The sequence below is a fragment of the Paroedura picta genome, chromosome 5 (genome assembly GCF_049243985.1).
Source record: "Paroedura picta isolate Pp20150507F chromosome 5, Ppicta_v3.0, whole genome shotgun sequence".
Taxonomy (NCBI): domain Eukaryota; kingdom Metazoa; phylum Chordata; class Lepidosauria; order Squamata; family Gekkonidae; genus Paroedura; species Paroedura picta.
In genome coordinates, this window is record NC_135373.1 from 47,367,634 (window position 1) to 47,384,218 (window position 16,585).

The 16,585-nt window shown below is 46.5% G+C and overlaps 1 protein-coding gene across 3 annotated transcripts in view; it reads left to right on the forward strand.

The window, feature by feature from the left end:
• CRYBG2 (crystallin beta-gamma domain containing 2) overlaps positions 1–16,585 on the forward strand; it is a 98,142-nt gene that overhangs the window by 55,569 nt on the left and 25,988 nt on the right. For all 3 annotated transcript variants that reach the window (XM_077337728.1, XM_077337729.1, XM_077337730.1), the window contains 3 exons: positions 8,707–12,274; positions 16,189–16,233; positions 16,358–16,476. In XM_077337728.1, the coding sequence (XP_077193843.1) occupies positions 8,707–12,274; positions 16,189–16,233; positions 16,358–16,476 (3,732 nt within the window). The remainder of the gene's footprint in view (positions 1–8,706; positions 12,275–16,188; positions 16,234–16,357; positions 16,477–16,585) is intronic.

A 16,585-nucleotide genomic window follows, 5' to 3' on the forward strand; every position in this document is an offset into this window, starting at 1 on the left:
ATTAAAACCCATACTGTGAACTTACAACCATTATAGCAGAGCTAAAGTAACATTTGAGCCTCTTGTGGCGTAGAGTGGTAAAGCATCCGCCTGAAAGCTTTGCCCATGAGGCTGGGAGTTCAATCCCAGCAGTTGGATCAAGGTTGACTCAGCCTTCCATCCTTCCGAGGTCGGTAAAATGAGTACCCAGCTTGCTGGGGGGTAAACGGTAATGACTGGGGAAAGCACTGGCAAACCACCCCGTATTGAGTCTGCCATGAAAACGCTAGAGGGCTCACCCCAAGGGTCAGACATGACTCGGTGCTTGCACAGGGGATACCTTTACCTTACCTTAAAGTAACATATTTTACTGGGGCAGCAACAGTAGCCACTCTGCACATCTAACATCAGATCTGACCCTGTTATGACTATTCTTCCCAATGACAATCAGGCAACATTAGGATCATACTGTAGTGGTTAGAGTGCCAGACTAGTATCTCGGCAATCCAGGTTTGAATCCACACTGTGCCATGGAAAATTGCTGGATGACCGAGCTTGAACACGTGTGGAGTAGTAGTTAGAGCGCTGGACTAGGAGTTCCCATGTCCAACTCTTTACTCCACCATAGAAGCTTGCTGGGTGACTTTGAGCCAGTCACTCACTCTCAGACTAACTTGATAAGATAAAGTGTGTGTGTGTGGGGGGGGGGGAGTTGTTGTTGTAAGCGCCTTTATAGAGAAAAGTGAGGTATACATTTTTTAATAAATGGCATATTCAGACCTGAAGAACAATCAAGAATTTGTTGAGATGAGCACAGCCTGTATTATTTTCAGGCCCTCTGCCTCCTCCCTTAGTACACAGAACTGACACCTGAGAATTCCCTGTTTAAGAAGTCTAATCTAATCTCAGTTTATTGCAAATTTAGGTGCTGATAAAATAAGGTTAAGCTGTTGTTTAGAATGTGGGCAAGAAAGAAAATCCAGTTTGCCCGACATGCCAGAATTTGTGCATCATGACAAATGGAGCTTAGTTATAAGGCTTACTAAACCAGGAGTTTGCCAGCCTTTGCTTTTTATGAAAGAAGGGTAGAAAGAGAGTCCAAGAGCTTGAGAATCAACCAGGCTCCATTTTGCTCAAAATACCTTTATTCAGACAAGCCCAGATGTACTATACAGATAAAAGTTGGTTTGCAAGCCTCAAAAGGCACCTCAAAAGCATTTTTTGTGATGTCTTATCAAACTTCTAAACATTCCTTTGCTTAATGAACCTCAATCCCTCTGCTCCATCATAAACATTTTTGCTAACCTTTGTGTAGACCCTGCCAACAAGCATTTTACTGGGCGGGGATGATTGGGGCAGGGGTTGTGTCCCTGGAGAAAAATTAAAAAGAAAAATAAGGCCTCTTCTTCTTATAAGAAGTTATTACCACAGAGTTTCTGGCAATTGCTAGAGCTACCTATTGTCACTTCCAGGTAGCTCTAGGAATCACCAGGAACACTAAGGTAAGAACTTCCTGTCAGTAGATGAGGCCTTATTTTTCTTTTTTATTTTTCTCTAACCACTCCTTCTAGCAGCAGGAGGCAATGGGACCTTGGGTGGTGGTGGCTACCCACCCCCCTGGGGCTCGGTAGACCCAATTTAAATTATTTTTGTTGTGAGTGAGCTTTTGCAAGTCTACTTTGTTAAAGCCTGAAGGGCTTAAAAACATAACTTCTTGGGGCTGAGTATAAATTTGTAACATGACTGCCTAGTCTGCTCGCTGGGTGAGTTTGAGCCAATCACTCTTAGAATTGTCAGTCCTGTCACAGGAGCAGGGTTTTCCCTGCCTCTTCCTCTTGTTTCTTACTGTTGCTTGGAGCAGTAGAAGAATTTTTTTTAATAGTTGGCCGGTCAATTATGTGATATCACAAGGGAAACCCTGAAATGATGCCATGCTTCTCTAGGAATTATCAAAAGCTCTGATAAAACCATAGAGCTTTTGGTGGTTCCCAGAGGGGACTGACATCATTTCCAGGTTTTTTCCAGAAGTGATGTCATGCTGTTTTCAGTTTCTACCACCCTGGTCTCCTCCAGCAATCCTAGTCACTACCTCTCATAAAATTGACAGCTGAGTGCTGGCAACCAGCAGGAACTGTAGACGGAGGGCACATGCAAAACAGATGATGTGGAGAAGGTGAAGTGTCCCTTCTGTTATGATTCAAAAAAACGATGTCAGGGCAACTGGCCAGTATAGAAGGATTCTTCCAAAACTCTTTGTTAACTTCTGGGTTTCTGCCAGAAGAGATGTTGACAACAGTGGACACGCAAACAACAGTAGACACGCAAGCTCCAGGGTGGTAGCTCTCCTGCTATAGTCACCCTACTTTCTCAACCTAATCTATCTCACAGGGTTGTTGTTTTATGTAAATAAAAAGGAAGAGAGGAGAATGATGTCACAAGGCCCTTTCAAGAGGAAAACAATATAAATCTCTAAATAAATAAATGCCCAGCATATATGTTTTCCCTCCCACTCTCTGTTCATTTAATTCATCATTAAATTCATGAGAAATGCTGGATAAGGGTGAATGGATGGATCAGGATTTTTTAATCCAACAGAGTACGCTGCTGCCTAGGAAGTTTTCATGTCCCTCCTTGTCTTTTCTATTTAATCTGTGTCTCAGAAGATAAGAGGCATTTTGATTCCCGTGAAGGGAGTGGTATTTCCCTGGATCCTCTGGCTTATTTGGAATGCTGTCGGCAGCTTGGCAGGGCAAAACTGTAGGCTGACTCACCCTGGAGATTAATCGCCTTTCAGACTAAGTAGGTCAAGGCACAATGCACTTCCCAACCTCCTTATTCTCTGATCCTAAAGTATCAGTCAGCAATTCAGGCCAAGAAGTCAGCACCTCCCTCCCTTTTTTCTGGCAGGTCTCCCTTACCTTTAACATTTGAAGTGATAAGCAGTCTTCTGTAGTGGTTCAACTATTGGGATAGAGTAGGGCTGCCATCTCTTTGGGGGTGGAGCCTGCTGAGGGCGAGGTTTGTGGAGGGGAGGGACTTCAATGGAATATAATGCCATACAAGCCATCTTCTGTGATCATTTTCTCCAGGGGAACTGATTTCTGGAGATGAGCTGTAATTCCGGGGCATCCCCAGCTCCCACTAGGAGGCTGGCATCCCTAGGGTAGAGGCTGGGAGACCAGGCTTTGAATCCACTCTGCCATGGCAGCTCAATTGGTGTCCTTGGGCCAGTTACTATCTCAGTCTAACCTACTTTGCAGGATGGTTGTCAGGAAGATAAAATGGAACAGGGGAGAATGAGGTATTAAGAGACAATGGAGCATCCTCATGGTAATCCTCTCCATGCGTTCCTTGCTTCAGGTTTCCACAGCTGCCATTTCTTTCCCAACAGCTATACCTGCCCATCCACACTTCTCCAAAACCTATGGGGACCCTGCCAGGGGAAATGGCACCAAAGTGTGTGTGGGATGGCTTTTCGGTCCAAACAGGTGCCAAACTGGTTTTGCTGCAGTCTTTCCCAAAACATTGCAGCAAAGCAGGCTTGGGAAAGATGGCAGGGAAGATGGGAAAGGGCAAGAGTTTTCCTTTTTAAATGTAGTTATTTGGGCATTGCATGACATGCGTGTTATGTAGCCAGGAGGTTCTAAAATTGTCTGGCTGCCAGGCAAGGGATGTGCAGAGGTAGTTTGCCATTGCCTGCCCCCACAGCATGACCTTGGTATTCCCTGAAGGTCACCCTTCCATGTGCTAGCCAGGGCCAACCCTGCTTAGCTGCCAAGAGCTGATGGGGTAGGGCTTGCCTGGGCTATTCAGGTCAGGTCTTTATATTAAGAACTGGAATGAGATATAAAGCCTTTTCTAAAAAGGGATGTGTGTGAGAGAGGGGAGAGGAGAAATCCCTTGTTAAAACATTTAACTTGCTCTTGTGGCACAGGGTGGTAATGCAGCCGATATGCTGTCTGAAGCTCTGACCACGAGGCTGGGAGTTCGATCCCAGCAGTCGGCTCAAGGATGACCGAGCCTTCCATCCTTCCGAGGTTGGTAAAATGAGTACCCAGCTTGCTGGGGGGTAAAACGGTAATGACTGGGGAAGGCACTGGCAAACCACCCTGTATTGAGTCTACCAAGAAAACGCTAGAGGGCGTCATCCCAAGAGTCAGACATGACCCGGTGCTTGCACGGGGAATACCTTTACCTTTACCTTAGTAAAAGATGGGTGAGATCAAGTCTGTGTATCTTGCCATTTCCTATGTGTTGACAGTCATGTACTATGAGTAGCCTTACCCTTTGCCCGGCCTTGGCAGGCAACCTCCTGCCCCAACGCTTGCTCAGTATAGCACCAAGAGAAAAATGCAACATGATGAGGTCACATCTGGATGAAGTGATGTCACCACATCAAGCAATGCAACAAAATGTGTGGTCTTTACCACCAAAATTGGGGGGATTCCTAGAACATCAATAATGCAATGACATCACTTCTGGGTCTTCACTTGGAAATGAAATAACCACATTGGGCATCAATTCCTAATGCTCCACCCCCAAAAGTTCCCAGGATCACAAGGCACAGACCTGGCAGATGGTATGACAATCCTAAAGGTTCTTGAAGTTTAAGGGCACTTCCTACTTTGACTCTTGCTTGAGACTACAAACCTTGTGACAAGATATTACTGGCAGGGCCATGTCAGCCTTGGCAAGTGACCGTGGCCCATGAGCTGGGGGGCTCACAAGATATGCAGGTTAGTTAGCTTACTTTTCTTATTGTCATGATTGTATTGCTGTTGTTGCTGTTGTATTAAGGGACAATCATAGAAATATAGTATTATTATACCTTTTATTGCCCTTAAGAAATATAAAACAGCCAAGTGCCTATATAGGCCTTCCTTTTCCCTTCCCCTTCCTGGTCAGCCGTGGGGTGGGGGGGACCAGAAAAGGCTATGGGAACAAATGGTGGAGTCCACAGCACAGGGGAGTTTGCTGAGGACCACAGTCTGACAGGGAACCTATCGCTAAACAGAGAGGCCTGGTCCATCTGCTTTCCCTAAAAATGGAATATTATCCCCAGAGGCTCAACAATTCTTCGGGGAACCCTAGGGCCTGCCTACCCCCACATGGCTCTTCCAAAATTACAACTGCTCTCCAGATTACAGAGGTCAGTCCCTAGAGTTGTCAGGTCCCCCCGATTGTCGTCAGGGGGTGGAGGGTAGAATTGCCAACTTCCAGGCTGGGAAATTCCTGGAGATTTGGAGGGGGAGGACAGGGACCTCAGTGGAGTGCAGTGCCTTAAAGTCCAGCCTCCAGTGCATCCATTTTCTCCAGTGGAACTGATCTCTGCAGTGTGGAGATAAGCTGTCATTTAGGGGATCCCCGGGTCTCACCTGGAGGCTGGCATCCCTATCAATTCCCTTAGATAAAGCCACAGCTTTGGAGGTTGGACTGAGTCCCCTGTCCACCCAAGGCTTCATCTCCAAATCTCCAGGAGTCCCTCAACCTGGAGGTTGGCCACCCTACCCTCTACCACATGCCGGCAACCAGGAGGGACTTTGCAACCCTAGGGACTGATCTCTGTAATCTGGGGATCTTTGAATATACAGAGATCAGTCCCCCTGGAGAAAGGATTGAACCCTAGGACCTTCTGCATGCCAAGTTAGGTGCTCTGCCACTGGAGAATATCCTGAGACGCCTAAAGAGGCTTACAGATCTTGCCAGAACCAATTTAAACCATATAAGTTAAATCAGGGGTAGTCAAACTGCGGCCCTCCAGATGTCCATGGACTACAATTCCCAGGAGCCCCCTGCCAGCGTTCGCTGGCAGGGGGCTCCTGGGAATTGTAGTCCATGGACATCTGGAGGGCCGCAGTTTGACTACCCCTGATTTAAATAATCAAAAGCAAAATAAATAATCCTGGGTGTTTCCTGGTTCAGTTAACTGGTTGTCATAGGCAAATTCGCCTTCCTGTCCAAAACTCTCGTTGTGAGTGAAAGAAGCAACCTGGTTAAAATCCAGCTTCTTTCTGTTAAATAGCAAAACTGATGTTGAAAAACCAACCGCAGTTGTGTTATGACTATATCTGCCATACCTTCTAGCATTTAGCAGATGGAAATAGGGACCCTCTGGTGATCTTTTGAGATCTTTTGTCTCACAGCAAGGAAAACTACATGAGCAGCCCTGTCAAAACCACATGGCTAAAGGCTGTTCTTTACCAGCTGGATGCCATCCCAGGATGCCCTGCAACAGAGTGTCCTGTACTGATCTGAAAGCACAGACAGTTTTCCTCTGGTTGATGATACATGGGGCGGGGGGGGGGGGGGTGAACAGACCAGTGTTGCCCTATATTATGTCTCTCAATAGCTGAAAATGAATCCAGCCTGTGAATCGACAGGTTGTGCTCAAGGACAGGAGAAATGAGAGCTTTTACTCAGAGATTGATTTCCTAGAAGCCCTCTGGGGATAGGGCTGAAATCTGAAGAGATGCAGCCCTAGTGCCCAGTGTTGATGGGATTTTGTTTAAAACACGTACTTCAGGTCTCCAACAAATGAGAGCAGTGATTCCAACAAGGGAGCTACAAAAAAAGAGGAGTTGCCACAAAACAGGATACTGTGACTTAGTGGGGGTAGCATCTGCTTTCCATGCAGGAGTCCTAATTTCAATCCCTGGCATCTCCACTGAAAGGCATCTGGCAGTAGGTGATGGGGAAGCCCTCAGTCTGAGATTGTGGAGAGCTACGGCCAACCTGAGCAGACAGTACCGACTGCGATGGGCCAATGGCCTGATTTAGTATAATGGAGCTTGGCATGTATGTATGCATGAATTATAAACAAGGGTTTATAGTATATGCCAAGGTGTATTAGTCAAAATTGGTAAAATGAAACAAAAAAGGGGGTGGGGAATGCCAGGTGATTTATTACATAAGGTCCCTACACATTTCGCCCGGCAGGCTTTGCTAGGGGGAATCAGAACATTTACCTTGTGCTGGAGCTGTCTGCAACAATTAGATTCTTTTACAATGGAGAATGGCACAACATTTTTTAATGAAACTTTTTCCCCCAGAAGTTCTGGAAAGCTGGAGGCGGTAGAGCCCCTGCTCAGTGAGCAGAAGGGACCTGCCTCCACCGCTTCCTGTCGGTGCCATCGGAAGTGGGCAGCAGCGGAGCACGAGACATCAGCAGCTTGCTTCCTTTGTTTGGGAGCCCCAAAAGGAGACGCTAGAGCTGAGGCCTCTCAGGAGGCGGGTGGGTGTTAGGGGAAGGAAGAGGGAAAAGGGGTTTTGGAGCTCCCAGCTGCCAGACCCACTGTGTTCTCTATGCTTTGGGCCTGAGCCCAGTTGGTCTGGCAGCTGGGAGCTTCTGGGAGTAGGCACCTGGTTCTAACTGAGTGTGCTCCTAGCCAGGCTGGGCCGAAACAGGACATGTGAGCCTGCTTTGAAGGGAGGGCTTCAGGAGCCAGCCCACCTGGGACCACCAACAGAGAAACCCCTTTCTCCTCCCCACCCAGAGGCCTCAGTTCTAGCATCTCCTTTTGGGGCTTCCCAGGAAGAAAGGAAGCTGCTGATGCTCTCCTGCTGGCACCAGCGTGGGGGGGGGGGGAGTGTCCAGGCCCCTGCTGCCCACTGAATGGAGGTTCTGCCACTGAGCCCCTCCTTTCCTTCACCCTCCATCCTTTCAGAGTTCACAAAAGCTCATTAGAGAGCTGAAGCACAGGACAACATTACCTGATATAATGTCCCTTGTCAATAAGTTTTTGACCAGCACTCAAAGTTTCACAATAAACTCATTTTGCTAGACTCATCATGCTCAGTTTAAGAAACCCAAGAAATCACATGATGGGAAAAGTAAGCAGTAGTGGAACTTGTACCTGGATCCGTGGGGGAGAACCACTAACATTCTGCTAAGATAGTTACCCAAGAGTCAATACAGCTTGAAGAATCTATCCTATTATAAAAACATGCGCAACACGAAATTGACTAATATGGAGAAAGCGACCATGCTGCAGAAACAAAGAGGAAATTTTAGCACCATTGTTGTTGTTGTTGTTGTTGTTGTTATTATTATTATTATTATTATTATTATTATTATTATTATTATTACCCACCACTTCCAAAGCTGGCTCGTGGTGGGTTACAGAGTCCACGACACATTGTCCAGTTTTTCTCATGGGTATGCAGAATACATACTCTGCAACTCCTAAGAGAAAAAACAAAGAGGGGAAAGGGTGCAGAGTGCACAAACAGCAATCAAAGTAAAGCTGTACTGACTCTATTTCAGGGAAAACTGAAAATAAGGTGTGTGTGCACAATAGACCATGGCTACCTGCTTTAAATCAAATGCTGGCAGCTGCAAATGTGCTTCCCTTCAACAAATAAAATCCTGACTAGAGATCATCCCAAACCAGCAGCTATCTAGCAAGCTGTTCAGAAGAATTCCTTGGCCAATGAATGGATTCCAGATCACCATTTTGCAATTGCTGGGCTAGAATGATTTTTGAGTCACATTTCCAGGACTAGATTTATGCTTCATTTTTTTTTAAAGAATGAACATGCAGAGTTGTTGTCCCTTTTTAAGACACAGAAGTTAGTCAAGCTGTTCATCTATAAAAGTTGGAGAATTTCTCTAAGAGTGGAAAAAGGTAAATAAGGGCTTTAAATGCAGAGACTACTAGTAGTTTACTGTTCTCCTACACCTCCAGTACTGACAGTTTCTTTCTTTCTCTCCCCCCCCCCATTCTCCAGCTTCTCTGAACTGCATCAAGTCCCTCCAGCAGGAAACAGCCAGGAGATCCCACCTAAACTGCATAGCATCAGAAAAGATTGCTTTTTCAGAGAACACAGCATGGAGAAAGTTACAAGCAGCTCACACACCTTTCAGGGCAGGGCAGGAGGGCCCATCACAAGTTCCTCATTCAGTTGGAAGAAAGCAGCCCCTAATCATCCCAGAGAAGAAGTCAAGTCTCCCCTAAGCAAGGTGACTGCAAAGTCACATGTGACAGAGAAAGGAGTGCCCAGGGCCAGCAGTCCCTCCCGAGTGTCTGTTCTGCTTGAGGCCTGGGAGAAGGGGCTCGTCGGAATGGAGCCTTCGGCACAACCTGCCTCTGCAGCTACCCGCCGTTCCCGTTCACCAGTACACACCAAGTGCCCCCTTTCATCCAGAGATGCTTCCCCATCTCTTTCAGTGGCAAATACCAAGAGTTCTGTTTCTCTGGCAGATTCCAGGCGATCCCTTTCTCCAGCAGATAGAAGACAGTTTCCTATACAAGCAGATATCAAGCAATCCTTTTCTCCAGCAGATACAAAGCGGTGCGTTTCTCCAGCAGATACAAAGCGGTGCATTTCTCCAGCGGATACAAAGCGGTGCATTTCTCCAGCGGATACAAAGCAGTCCCGTTCTCCAACAGATACAAGGCGGTCTCCATTACTAGCAGACACCAAGCGATCCTTTTCTCTTGGAGATATCAAGCGATCCCTTTCACCAGCAGATACACAACCATCTCCTTCACCAGCAGATGCCCGGCGATTCTTTTCTCTTGCAGATGCCAAGCGATGCCTTTCTCCAACAGATGTGAGGAAATCACCTTCACCTGTGGATGCCAAACGATCCTTTTCCCCAGCAGATACCAGGGAGTCCTGTTCTTCATCTGATCTGAGGCAATCTCCTTCACCAGTAGAAATGAGGCGATCTCTTTCTCCGTTAGATACCAGACGGTCCTGCTCTCCATCTAGAACCAGGCAATCACATTCTGCATCAGACTCCAGGCATTCGGTTTCTCCAGTAGAAAACAGACAGTCTTGTTTCGTGCCATACAGAAGAAGCCCATCTCCCTCAGCAGGTTCCCAGCACTCTTCTTCTCCAGTAGATAAACAGCGTTCATCTTCCTTTGCAGATCCACAGTCTTCTTCTTTGCCAGATATCAGGAAGGCAGCTTCCTCACAAGGTGCCAGGCACTCATCTTCTGTGAAGGAAATCAAACAGCGATTTAGCTCAACAGACTCCAGGCAGCCATGTTCCCCAGTTGATGTTAAGTCTTTTTCTTCCCCAGATTCAAGAAGCCTCTCTCCCACATCAGATGGGAAGCGTTCCCGCTCTCTCAGCCCACGCAGAGAGTTTGCAACTCATGGGCCTGTGTTCTCACAAGTATATTTCCCAGGTTCAAAGCCAAAGAACCGTGAAGGAACAGAGGTGCAAGACACTGGTAGCCCTGGAACAGCCAGATCCCAAGGAGAAAACCACGGTTGTGGTACTGCTAATGCCACTACAGCTGCCAGACTCCCAAAAGAAAACCATACATCAAAGACAGTTGAATCCCAGAAAGACAATCTCCCCACTTCTGTCAGTGCCAGAGTGGCCCAATTCCAGAGCGAAAGTTGTGTGCCAAACACTCCTGGTATAGTCAACGGATCCCTAAAAGGAAGCCACGTGGGCCGTACCACCATAGTTAAATCGCAAACAGAAAGTTACCTGTCAAGAGCTGCTAACACTACTCTGAGCACCAAATCTTCCAGTGGATCCCAAGTGGCAAAACCTGTGGCCCGCTTTCTTGGCTCCAGTAGTGTATCTGAATCCCAAACCCAGTGGTACAATTCAAAAGGTGGTAGCACGGTTGTCTTTAGATCTGAGCGGGAAGTTGTGGTGCCCAAAGGTGAAAGTGGAACTGTGTACCGAGCAGACGAAGAAGTTATCGTGTCCAACTCTGGACCAGGAAGGATGAGGAAATCCCAGCAACAGAGAGGTCTTAAGCCGAACACTGCTGACAACACTGCACCAAGAGAAAATAATCACCAGCCAAAGGATGACCACAGTGATGCCAAGTCCCCTACTCTAAGCCTAAGCCCCACCGCTGGTGCTTGCAACAACTCCTTGACAGAGCCACCACCACAAAGTTGCATGACTCAACCCAGAAGTACTGGTGTGAACGATGCCCAAAGGGAAAGGTGTATGCTTGAGCCAAGCCCTGCAATCACATCAAAAAAAGATGCTACCACATGTGGGGAGGGAGCAGTTCATTTTAGCACACCCCAAAGTGACTGCAGCATACACAACAAAGCTGTATTTCAAAAGCACAGCAACCCAGTTGCAGCAAGCAAATCTGAGAAGGTAGGAAGCATGCTTCATTCAGGGTGCCCTAAAGCAAGAGGGTCAAATGGGGAGCGCTATCTGTCAAGGGGAGAGAAGGTCACTACCTCTGGATTCAAAATATCTTGGTGCACATCTGGCGGAGGAACTGCAGAAGAAAGCAGCATGCCAGTAACCCTACTGGGGTCTCAGAAAACTGCTCCAGAGGATCAGAAAGTTGCTACCCAGATTGAGCTGAAGAAAGAATGGAGTGATTCATCCAATGAATCCCTTGTCTTTCCACAAGGACCAGAAGTTCATTTTGTGGAGTTAGACTCTTCCCGTAAGCCCCTGACCCAGGAAACAGGAAGGAATGACACAACAACAGAAGAAGAACCTGAGGAATCTGTCGACATGGAACTTTTTGTGGACACTCTGCGCAACATGGAGCCTCCTGAACTCCGCAAGCCCTTGAAGATTCATCCGAGGCTGCCACGTCCTTCCACACTCGCCAAGCAAGCTGCCTTGCCACCGATCCATGAGTACCGTATCACTCCCAAGTCCCAAGTCCCTCTCCCAGCTGCTCTTGGTGAGTTGTTTGCCCTCACTGAAGAGAGGAACTCAGAGAAGGAAGATAATGGATTTGCAGAAGATACAGAAGAGGTAGAGAATCCATATCTTACTGAGGATGAGAAGTCACAGGCTAGCAACCAAGACAAGAAACCCTACCCTTGGGAAAACAAATCATACAAGACTGAGGAGGAGATAGGTGCATTCTTGGGAAAGCTGCAGCAAGCCTCTGTGGAATACAAAGTCATAAATCCTAAATCAATAGGGAATCAGTCCAATTTTATCAGGGCCAACATTCTCAAAGGGGCCTCACTTTTGTGTGATTTTGTGGAAAAGAAGGCTGTGGAAGATAAGCCTTATTCCCGCTTGGACAACAGCTTCCTTTACAGCAAGTTCATCACCCCGGAGAAGACCCAGTTCAAAGCCCCAGAGAAAGGGAAGGATGGGAGCAGCTCACCTATGGTGCCCGTGATTCTGCAGGTCAACCGGGAATGTCAGACATCCCCAAATGGGCCACAGTTTGGCTCAAAAGAACACCTGGGCTCTGAGCCATCACTGGCTGGGTTCCAAGTTCATTGTTCCTCCAGGACACCATCTGCAAAGATTGGTTGCAGCCAGGCTACTCTGCTTTCCAAGGAGGTGCGCTGCCCTCCCCAGACACCATCCTGCCTGGATATTCCGGTAAGTCAGTCCATTATCGATGAAAGTATAAAGGCTCTGGGGGAAATAGACAAGTGAAGTTCTCCTTGATTAACTTTCACTGGTGACAACTGCAGTCACTTCCCACCACTGAAAGGCATTCTCTTGGCCCTTTTCCTCAGTCAAGTAAAATCTTGTTTCAGTAGTCTTAAGACCTGAGGAATAACAAAATGTCTACACAAAAAATCTGGCTAGTTCCAAATGCAATCCCTGTTTGCCCCGCGGTTTGTGAATCTTCAGAATACCCAATTCTTTTTCCTCTGTGGAAGGCATTTCACAGTTATCCAATGAGGAACCTTAGGATTTGAGTCTGTCTTTCTCCTCCATTCCTGCCGCCAGTGGTGTCATCATAGATGTGGATTAACTCCACCTACCAGCCACCTCTCCTCCCACTTTACCCCTTCTCCCCACAATATTTTAAAAAGAAAATTGAACATGATTGCATGACGATGTACATTTGGGAGAATGTTTGTGCCCACTTTTAGGGAATGCTCCAGAATGTCATCGTACATAGTTTTGTTTTCTGCCCGATCTTTCTCCGCTATTGATATGAGAAGGACAAATTTTCCTACAAGAGGGAACTTGTGTTGGCAGTTGTAAGGCTGCCAAGAAGCAGGACTCCACATTCTCTCTCCCTATCGCCCCCTCCAGCATCTAAATATGCTTTCAAGATTTAAGGTACAACTGGGCACTTAATTTTTTCATCACACTTCCTGCCACCAGAACTTCATGCCATTTAAGAGATGTAACCAAAGTTGTGTTTTTCCATTTTCCTTGGCAAATGGTACTGTGAAATGGGTAGCTAGCTCACAGAATGTTGTTGCCATACTGAGCCCTGATTTGAAATGTTGTTAGGCTAAAGCTGAATTTTTTTTAGTTTATTTCATATCACCCTATTGTTCTTAACTTTTGTGCTGATAAACAGTTGTTTAATGGTGGCCAACATGCTTTTTGCTTCATGCAGAAGCAAAAATGATAAATTAAGAGGGGTAGGACCCAGTGAAGGATCAAATACAAATCTAGAGGCACTGGGTTACCAAGGTGGCAAGCACAATATCCAAAATATTCTATAGAGTCTTGAATCTTCTATTATTTCTTTATTCTTTATTGTACAAAGCAGTCCCAATGTGTTTCGCCCACTGGCTTTTGTCAAGGGACATTAAATTTATAATTTTCAGACAAACTTCAGATAAGTAAATAATTGTCTCTTAAACAGAGTATAAGGTCGTTATAACAGCAGCTACTCCTAGCTTATGGCATTCCATCTGGAACGCCATAAGCTAGGAGTAGCTGCTGTTATAACGACCTTATACTCTGTTTAAGAGACAATTATTTACTTATCTGATCTGAAGTTTGTCTGAAAACTATACATTTAATGTCCCTTGATAAAAGCCAGTGGGCGAAATGCGTTGGGACTGCTTTGTACAATAAAGAATAAAGAAATAATAGAAGATTCAAGACTCTACAGGATATTGTGCTTGCCACCTTAGTATCCCAGTGCCTCTATACTTGATTTGTCTTCATGCATGCATGCTGATTGAGCACACTTCAACACGAGACACACACATGGGAATTTAGGGAATGGGTGGGGGGTTGCGATAAATCTAGCTCACGCAGGAAGGAAACAAAAAGCAACTAGAGCATAAGAAGACGCTTCAAGCATGGGAACTCACAACCTGTGAGCATCTGCCTGCTACATTTTTGTGGCCAACATATTTAATTACATTACTGTGCAATTGCGATATTGTGCAAGCACAAGCTAGAAAAAATTAGAAAAAAACAAGGTGGGCTTGACAGGAGAAAGGCACCACCCATTCTTCCAAAGAAAATGTAAAACGCATGCAATGCATTCAGTCCTGAGCTGTGGTGGAAGAAAGCCACAGTTGCAGAATGCCAGGCACAATTTCAGATTCTAAATTTAGCACCCAGCAAAGTAAAAAAAATGGACAACTCCGAACTGCAGAAATAGTCTTGGTTGCTCCGGCCCATTTGAGCTATTTGAAGCCAATTCCATGAGGGGGCATCCAGACACAGCACAGTACAAACAAACGAGTTCTGTCCCTAGAATTTTCACTCTCAGCCTGCTGGAGAAGAGCATCATATTAGCACTAAGAGGACTCATGAAACCTTCAGGGCAATTGGTTGGCCACTGTGTGGGACAGGATGTCTGCCTAAATGAATCATTAGTCTGATCCAGCAGGGCTCTTCTTATGTTCTTAATGCTCAGTTCAAGAGAACCAGGATTACAGGATCCAAACCACTGAGGTCTTTACTCAAGTGTATAGATCTTCCTTGAAGTCACAGGGTGTTGCACCCAAGGAAAGGGTGCTGGAGCTTGTCATTATTTTGTTATTGTTTATCTTCTTTACTGGGTGCTACTGAGTCAATGATGCTCATTAAAGAAGATGGCCCAGGGGATGACGGGAAACCAAGAGGTATTGTAAGGACAGGGATATATAGAGGAAGCTCATTTATAGACTGGCTGGTCCATGATACAAATCACATTGCTTTCAAATTTGGGTACCCATCTTTGGCAGCAACTCACAGTGTAGATGGGCATTTCTTTCTCTTTCCATTTTTTTCTTTGTTGGAAAGATGTACATTAAAAGAAAAATGCTTTGAGGGCCAAGAGTGGAAGGGCTTCTGGGATTCTGGCCCCACTGGTGGACCTTCTGATGGCACCTGGGTTTTGGCCACTGTGACACAGAATGTTGGACTGGATGGGCCCCTGGCCTGATCCATCATGGCTTTTCTTATGTTCTTATGACTAGCAATCTATCTTCCTGTGTTCAAGTTCTGACAAAGGATTAAATTTATTTATATAGTGTTTATATAAATGCTTGTAAATTCAGTTTTTGATGTAATGGAGGGACCATATTCAGCCTGTGCTGAGGGAGCTGCATTGGCTACCAGTGGAGTACCAGATCAGATTCAAGATATTGTTTTTGATCTTTAAGGCCATATGTGGTCTGGCCCCTGTGTACTTGAGGGACCGTCTAACTCCCTGTGCCTCGCTTGGGTTGTAGCGATCAGCAATGGTGAATGGGCTGGAGATTCCTGGGCCATGGGAAGTCTGCCCGGCCTCAATCAGGGCAAGGGCTTTTTTGGTCCTGGCCCCGGCCTGGTGGAATGAGCTCTCAGAAGAGATGATGGACCTGCATGAGCTCTTATCGAGGCCAGGCGTATTTCTCTAGGCCAGGGACCTGTAACAGATTGGTATCTGCAGAGTCAAGAGCCCTGTAGGGGGCATAAGGACACAAGCTGTCCCTCAGATAGATAGGGCCCAAGCCGCAGATGGCCTTAAAGGTTAAAATCAAAACCTTGAAGATCCAGGCCAGAACTGGCAGCCAATGCAGCTGCCTCAGCACAGGCTGGATATGGGTCCTCTAAGGTTTACCAGTGAGGACCCTAGCAGCTGCATTCTGCACCAGCTGGAGTTTCCGGGTCAGGGACAAGGGTAGGCCTGCGTAGAGAAGGTACAGAAGTTCAGTCTTGAGGTGACCATTGCATGGATCATTGTGGCCAGATATTCTGAGAGCAAGTATGATGATAGTAGCTGCATTTGGTGAAGGTGGAAGAACACCATGTGCACTACTTCTGTGACCTGGGCCTCCATCGACCAAGAGGCATCCAAAATCACCCCCAGATTCCTGGCTGTGGGTAAGATGTCAAGCTGTGCCCCAGCGAAGGTGAGCTTCCTGTCTTGCCCCTTTCCTGCTCAGCCATAGCACCTCCGTCTTGGAGGGTTGAGTTTCAGGAACTGATCTGCCACGGCCCTTTCAACCACCTTTCCCAGGAAAGCACGTGGGGGTGAGGCATTTTTCACTAGGAACTGAAACAGTTCTGGATATGTGATCTCATATGGTTCCCCCCCCCCTTTTATTTTTGAATTATAGCCAAAGGACGACAGAGATCTGAAGATTAACCTGAGACCTGGGAAGGTATGTTTGCAAAAAGCGAGGTTGGCTGGTGTGTGTGTAGGGGGGGGGGTCTCCGCCATTTGTGGAGGAGGTGACACTGCATGCTTTGATCACTATTTTTCCTGACATTTCTTTTCCACTCTAGATCATCCTTTACTCCCAGGCAGACTTTGGGGGAGAGAAGAGAGAAATCTGGTGTGATATTATAGATGCTACAGCCTGGGAGCTTTCCCACACCATCTCTGTCCGAGTTATCCGAGGAGGGTAAGTAAACCAAGGGTTGTTGAGCTCAAAAGGAGAGAACTCTAGCTGGACAGAAAGTTATGGGAGAAACTGTGGCTCAGGTGAAGAGCACATATTTGGCATGTGGAAG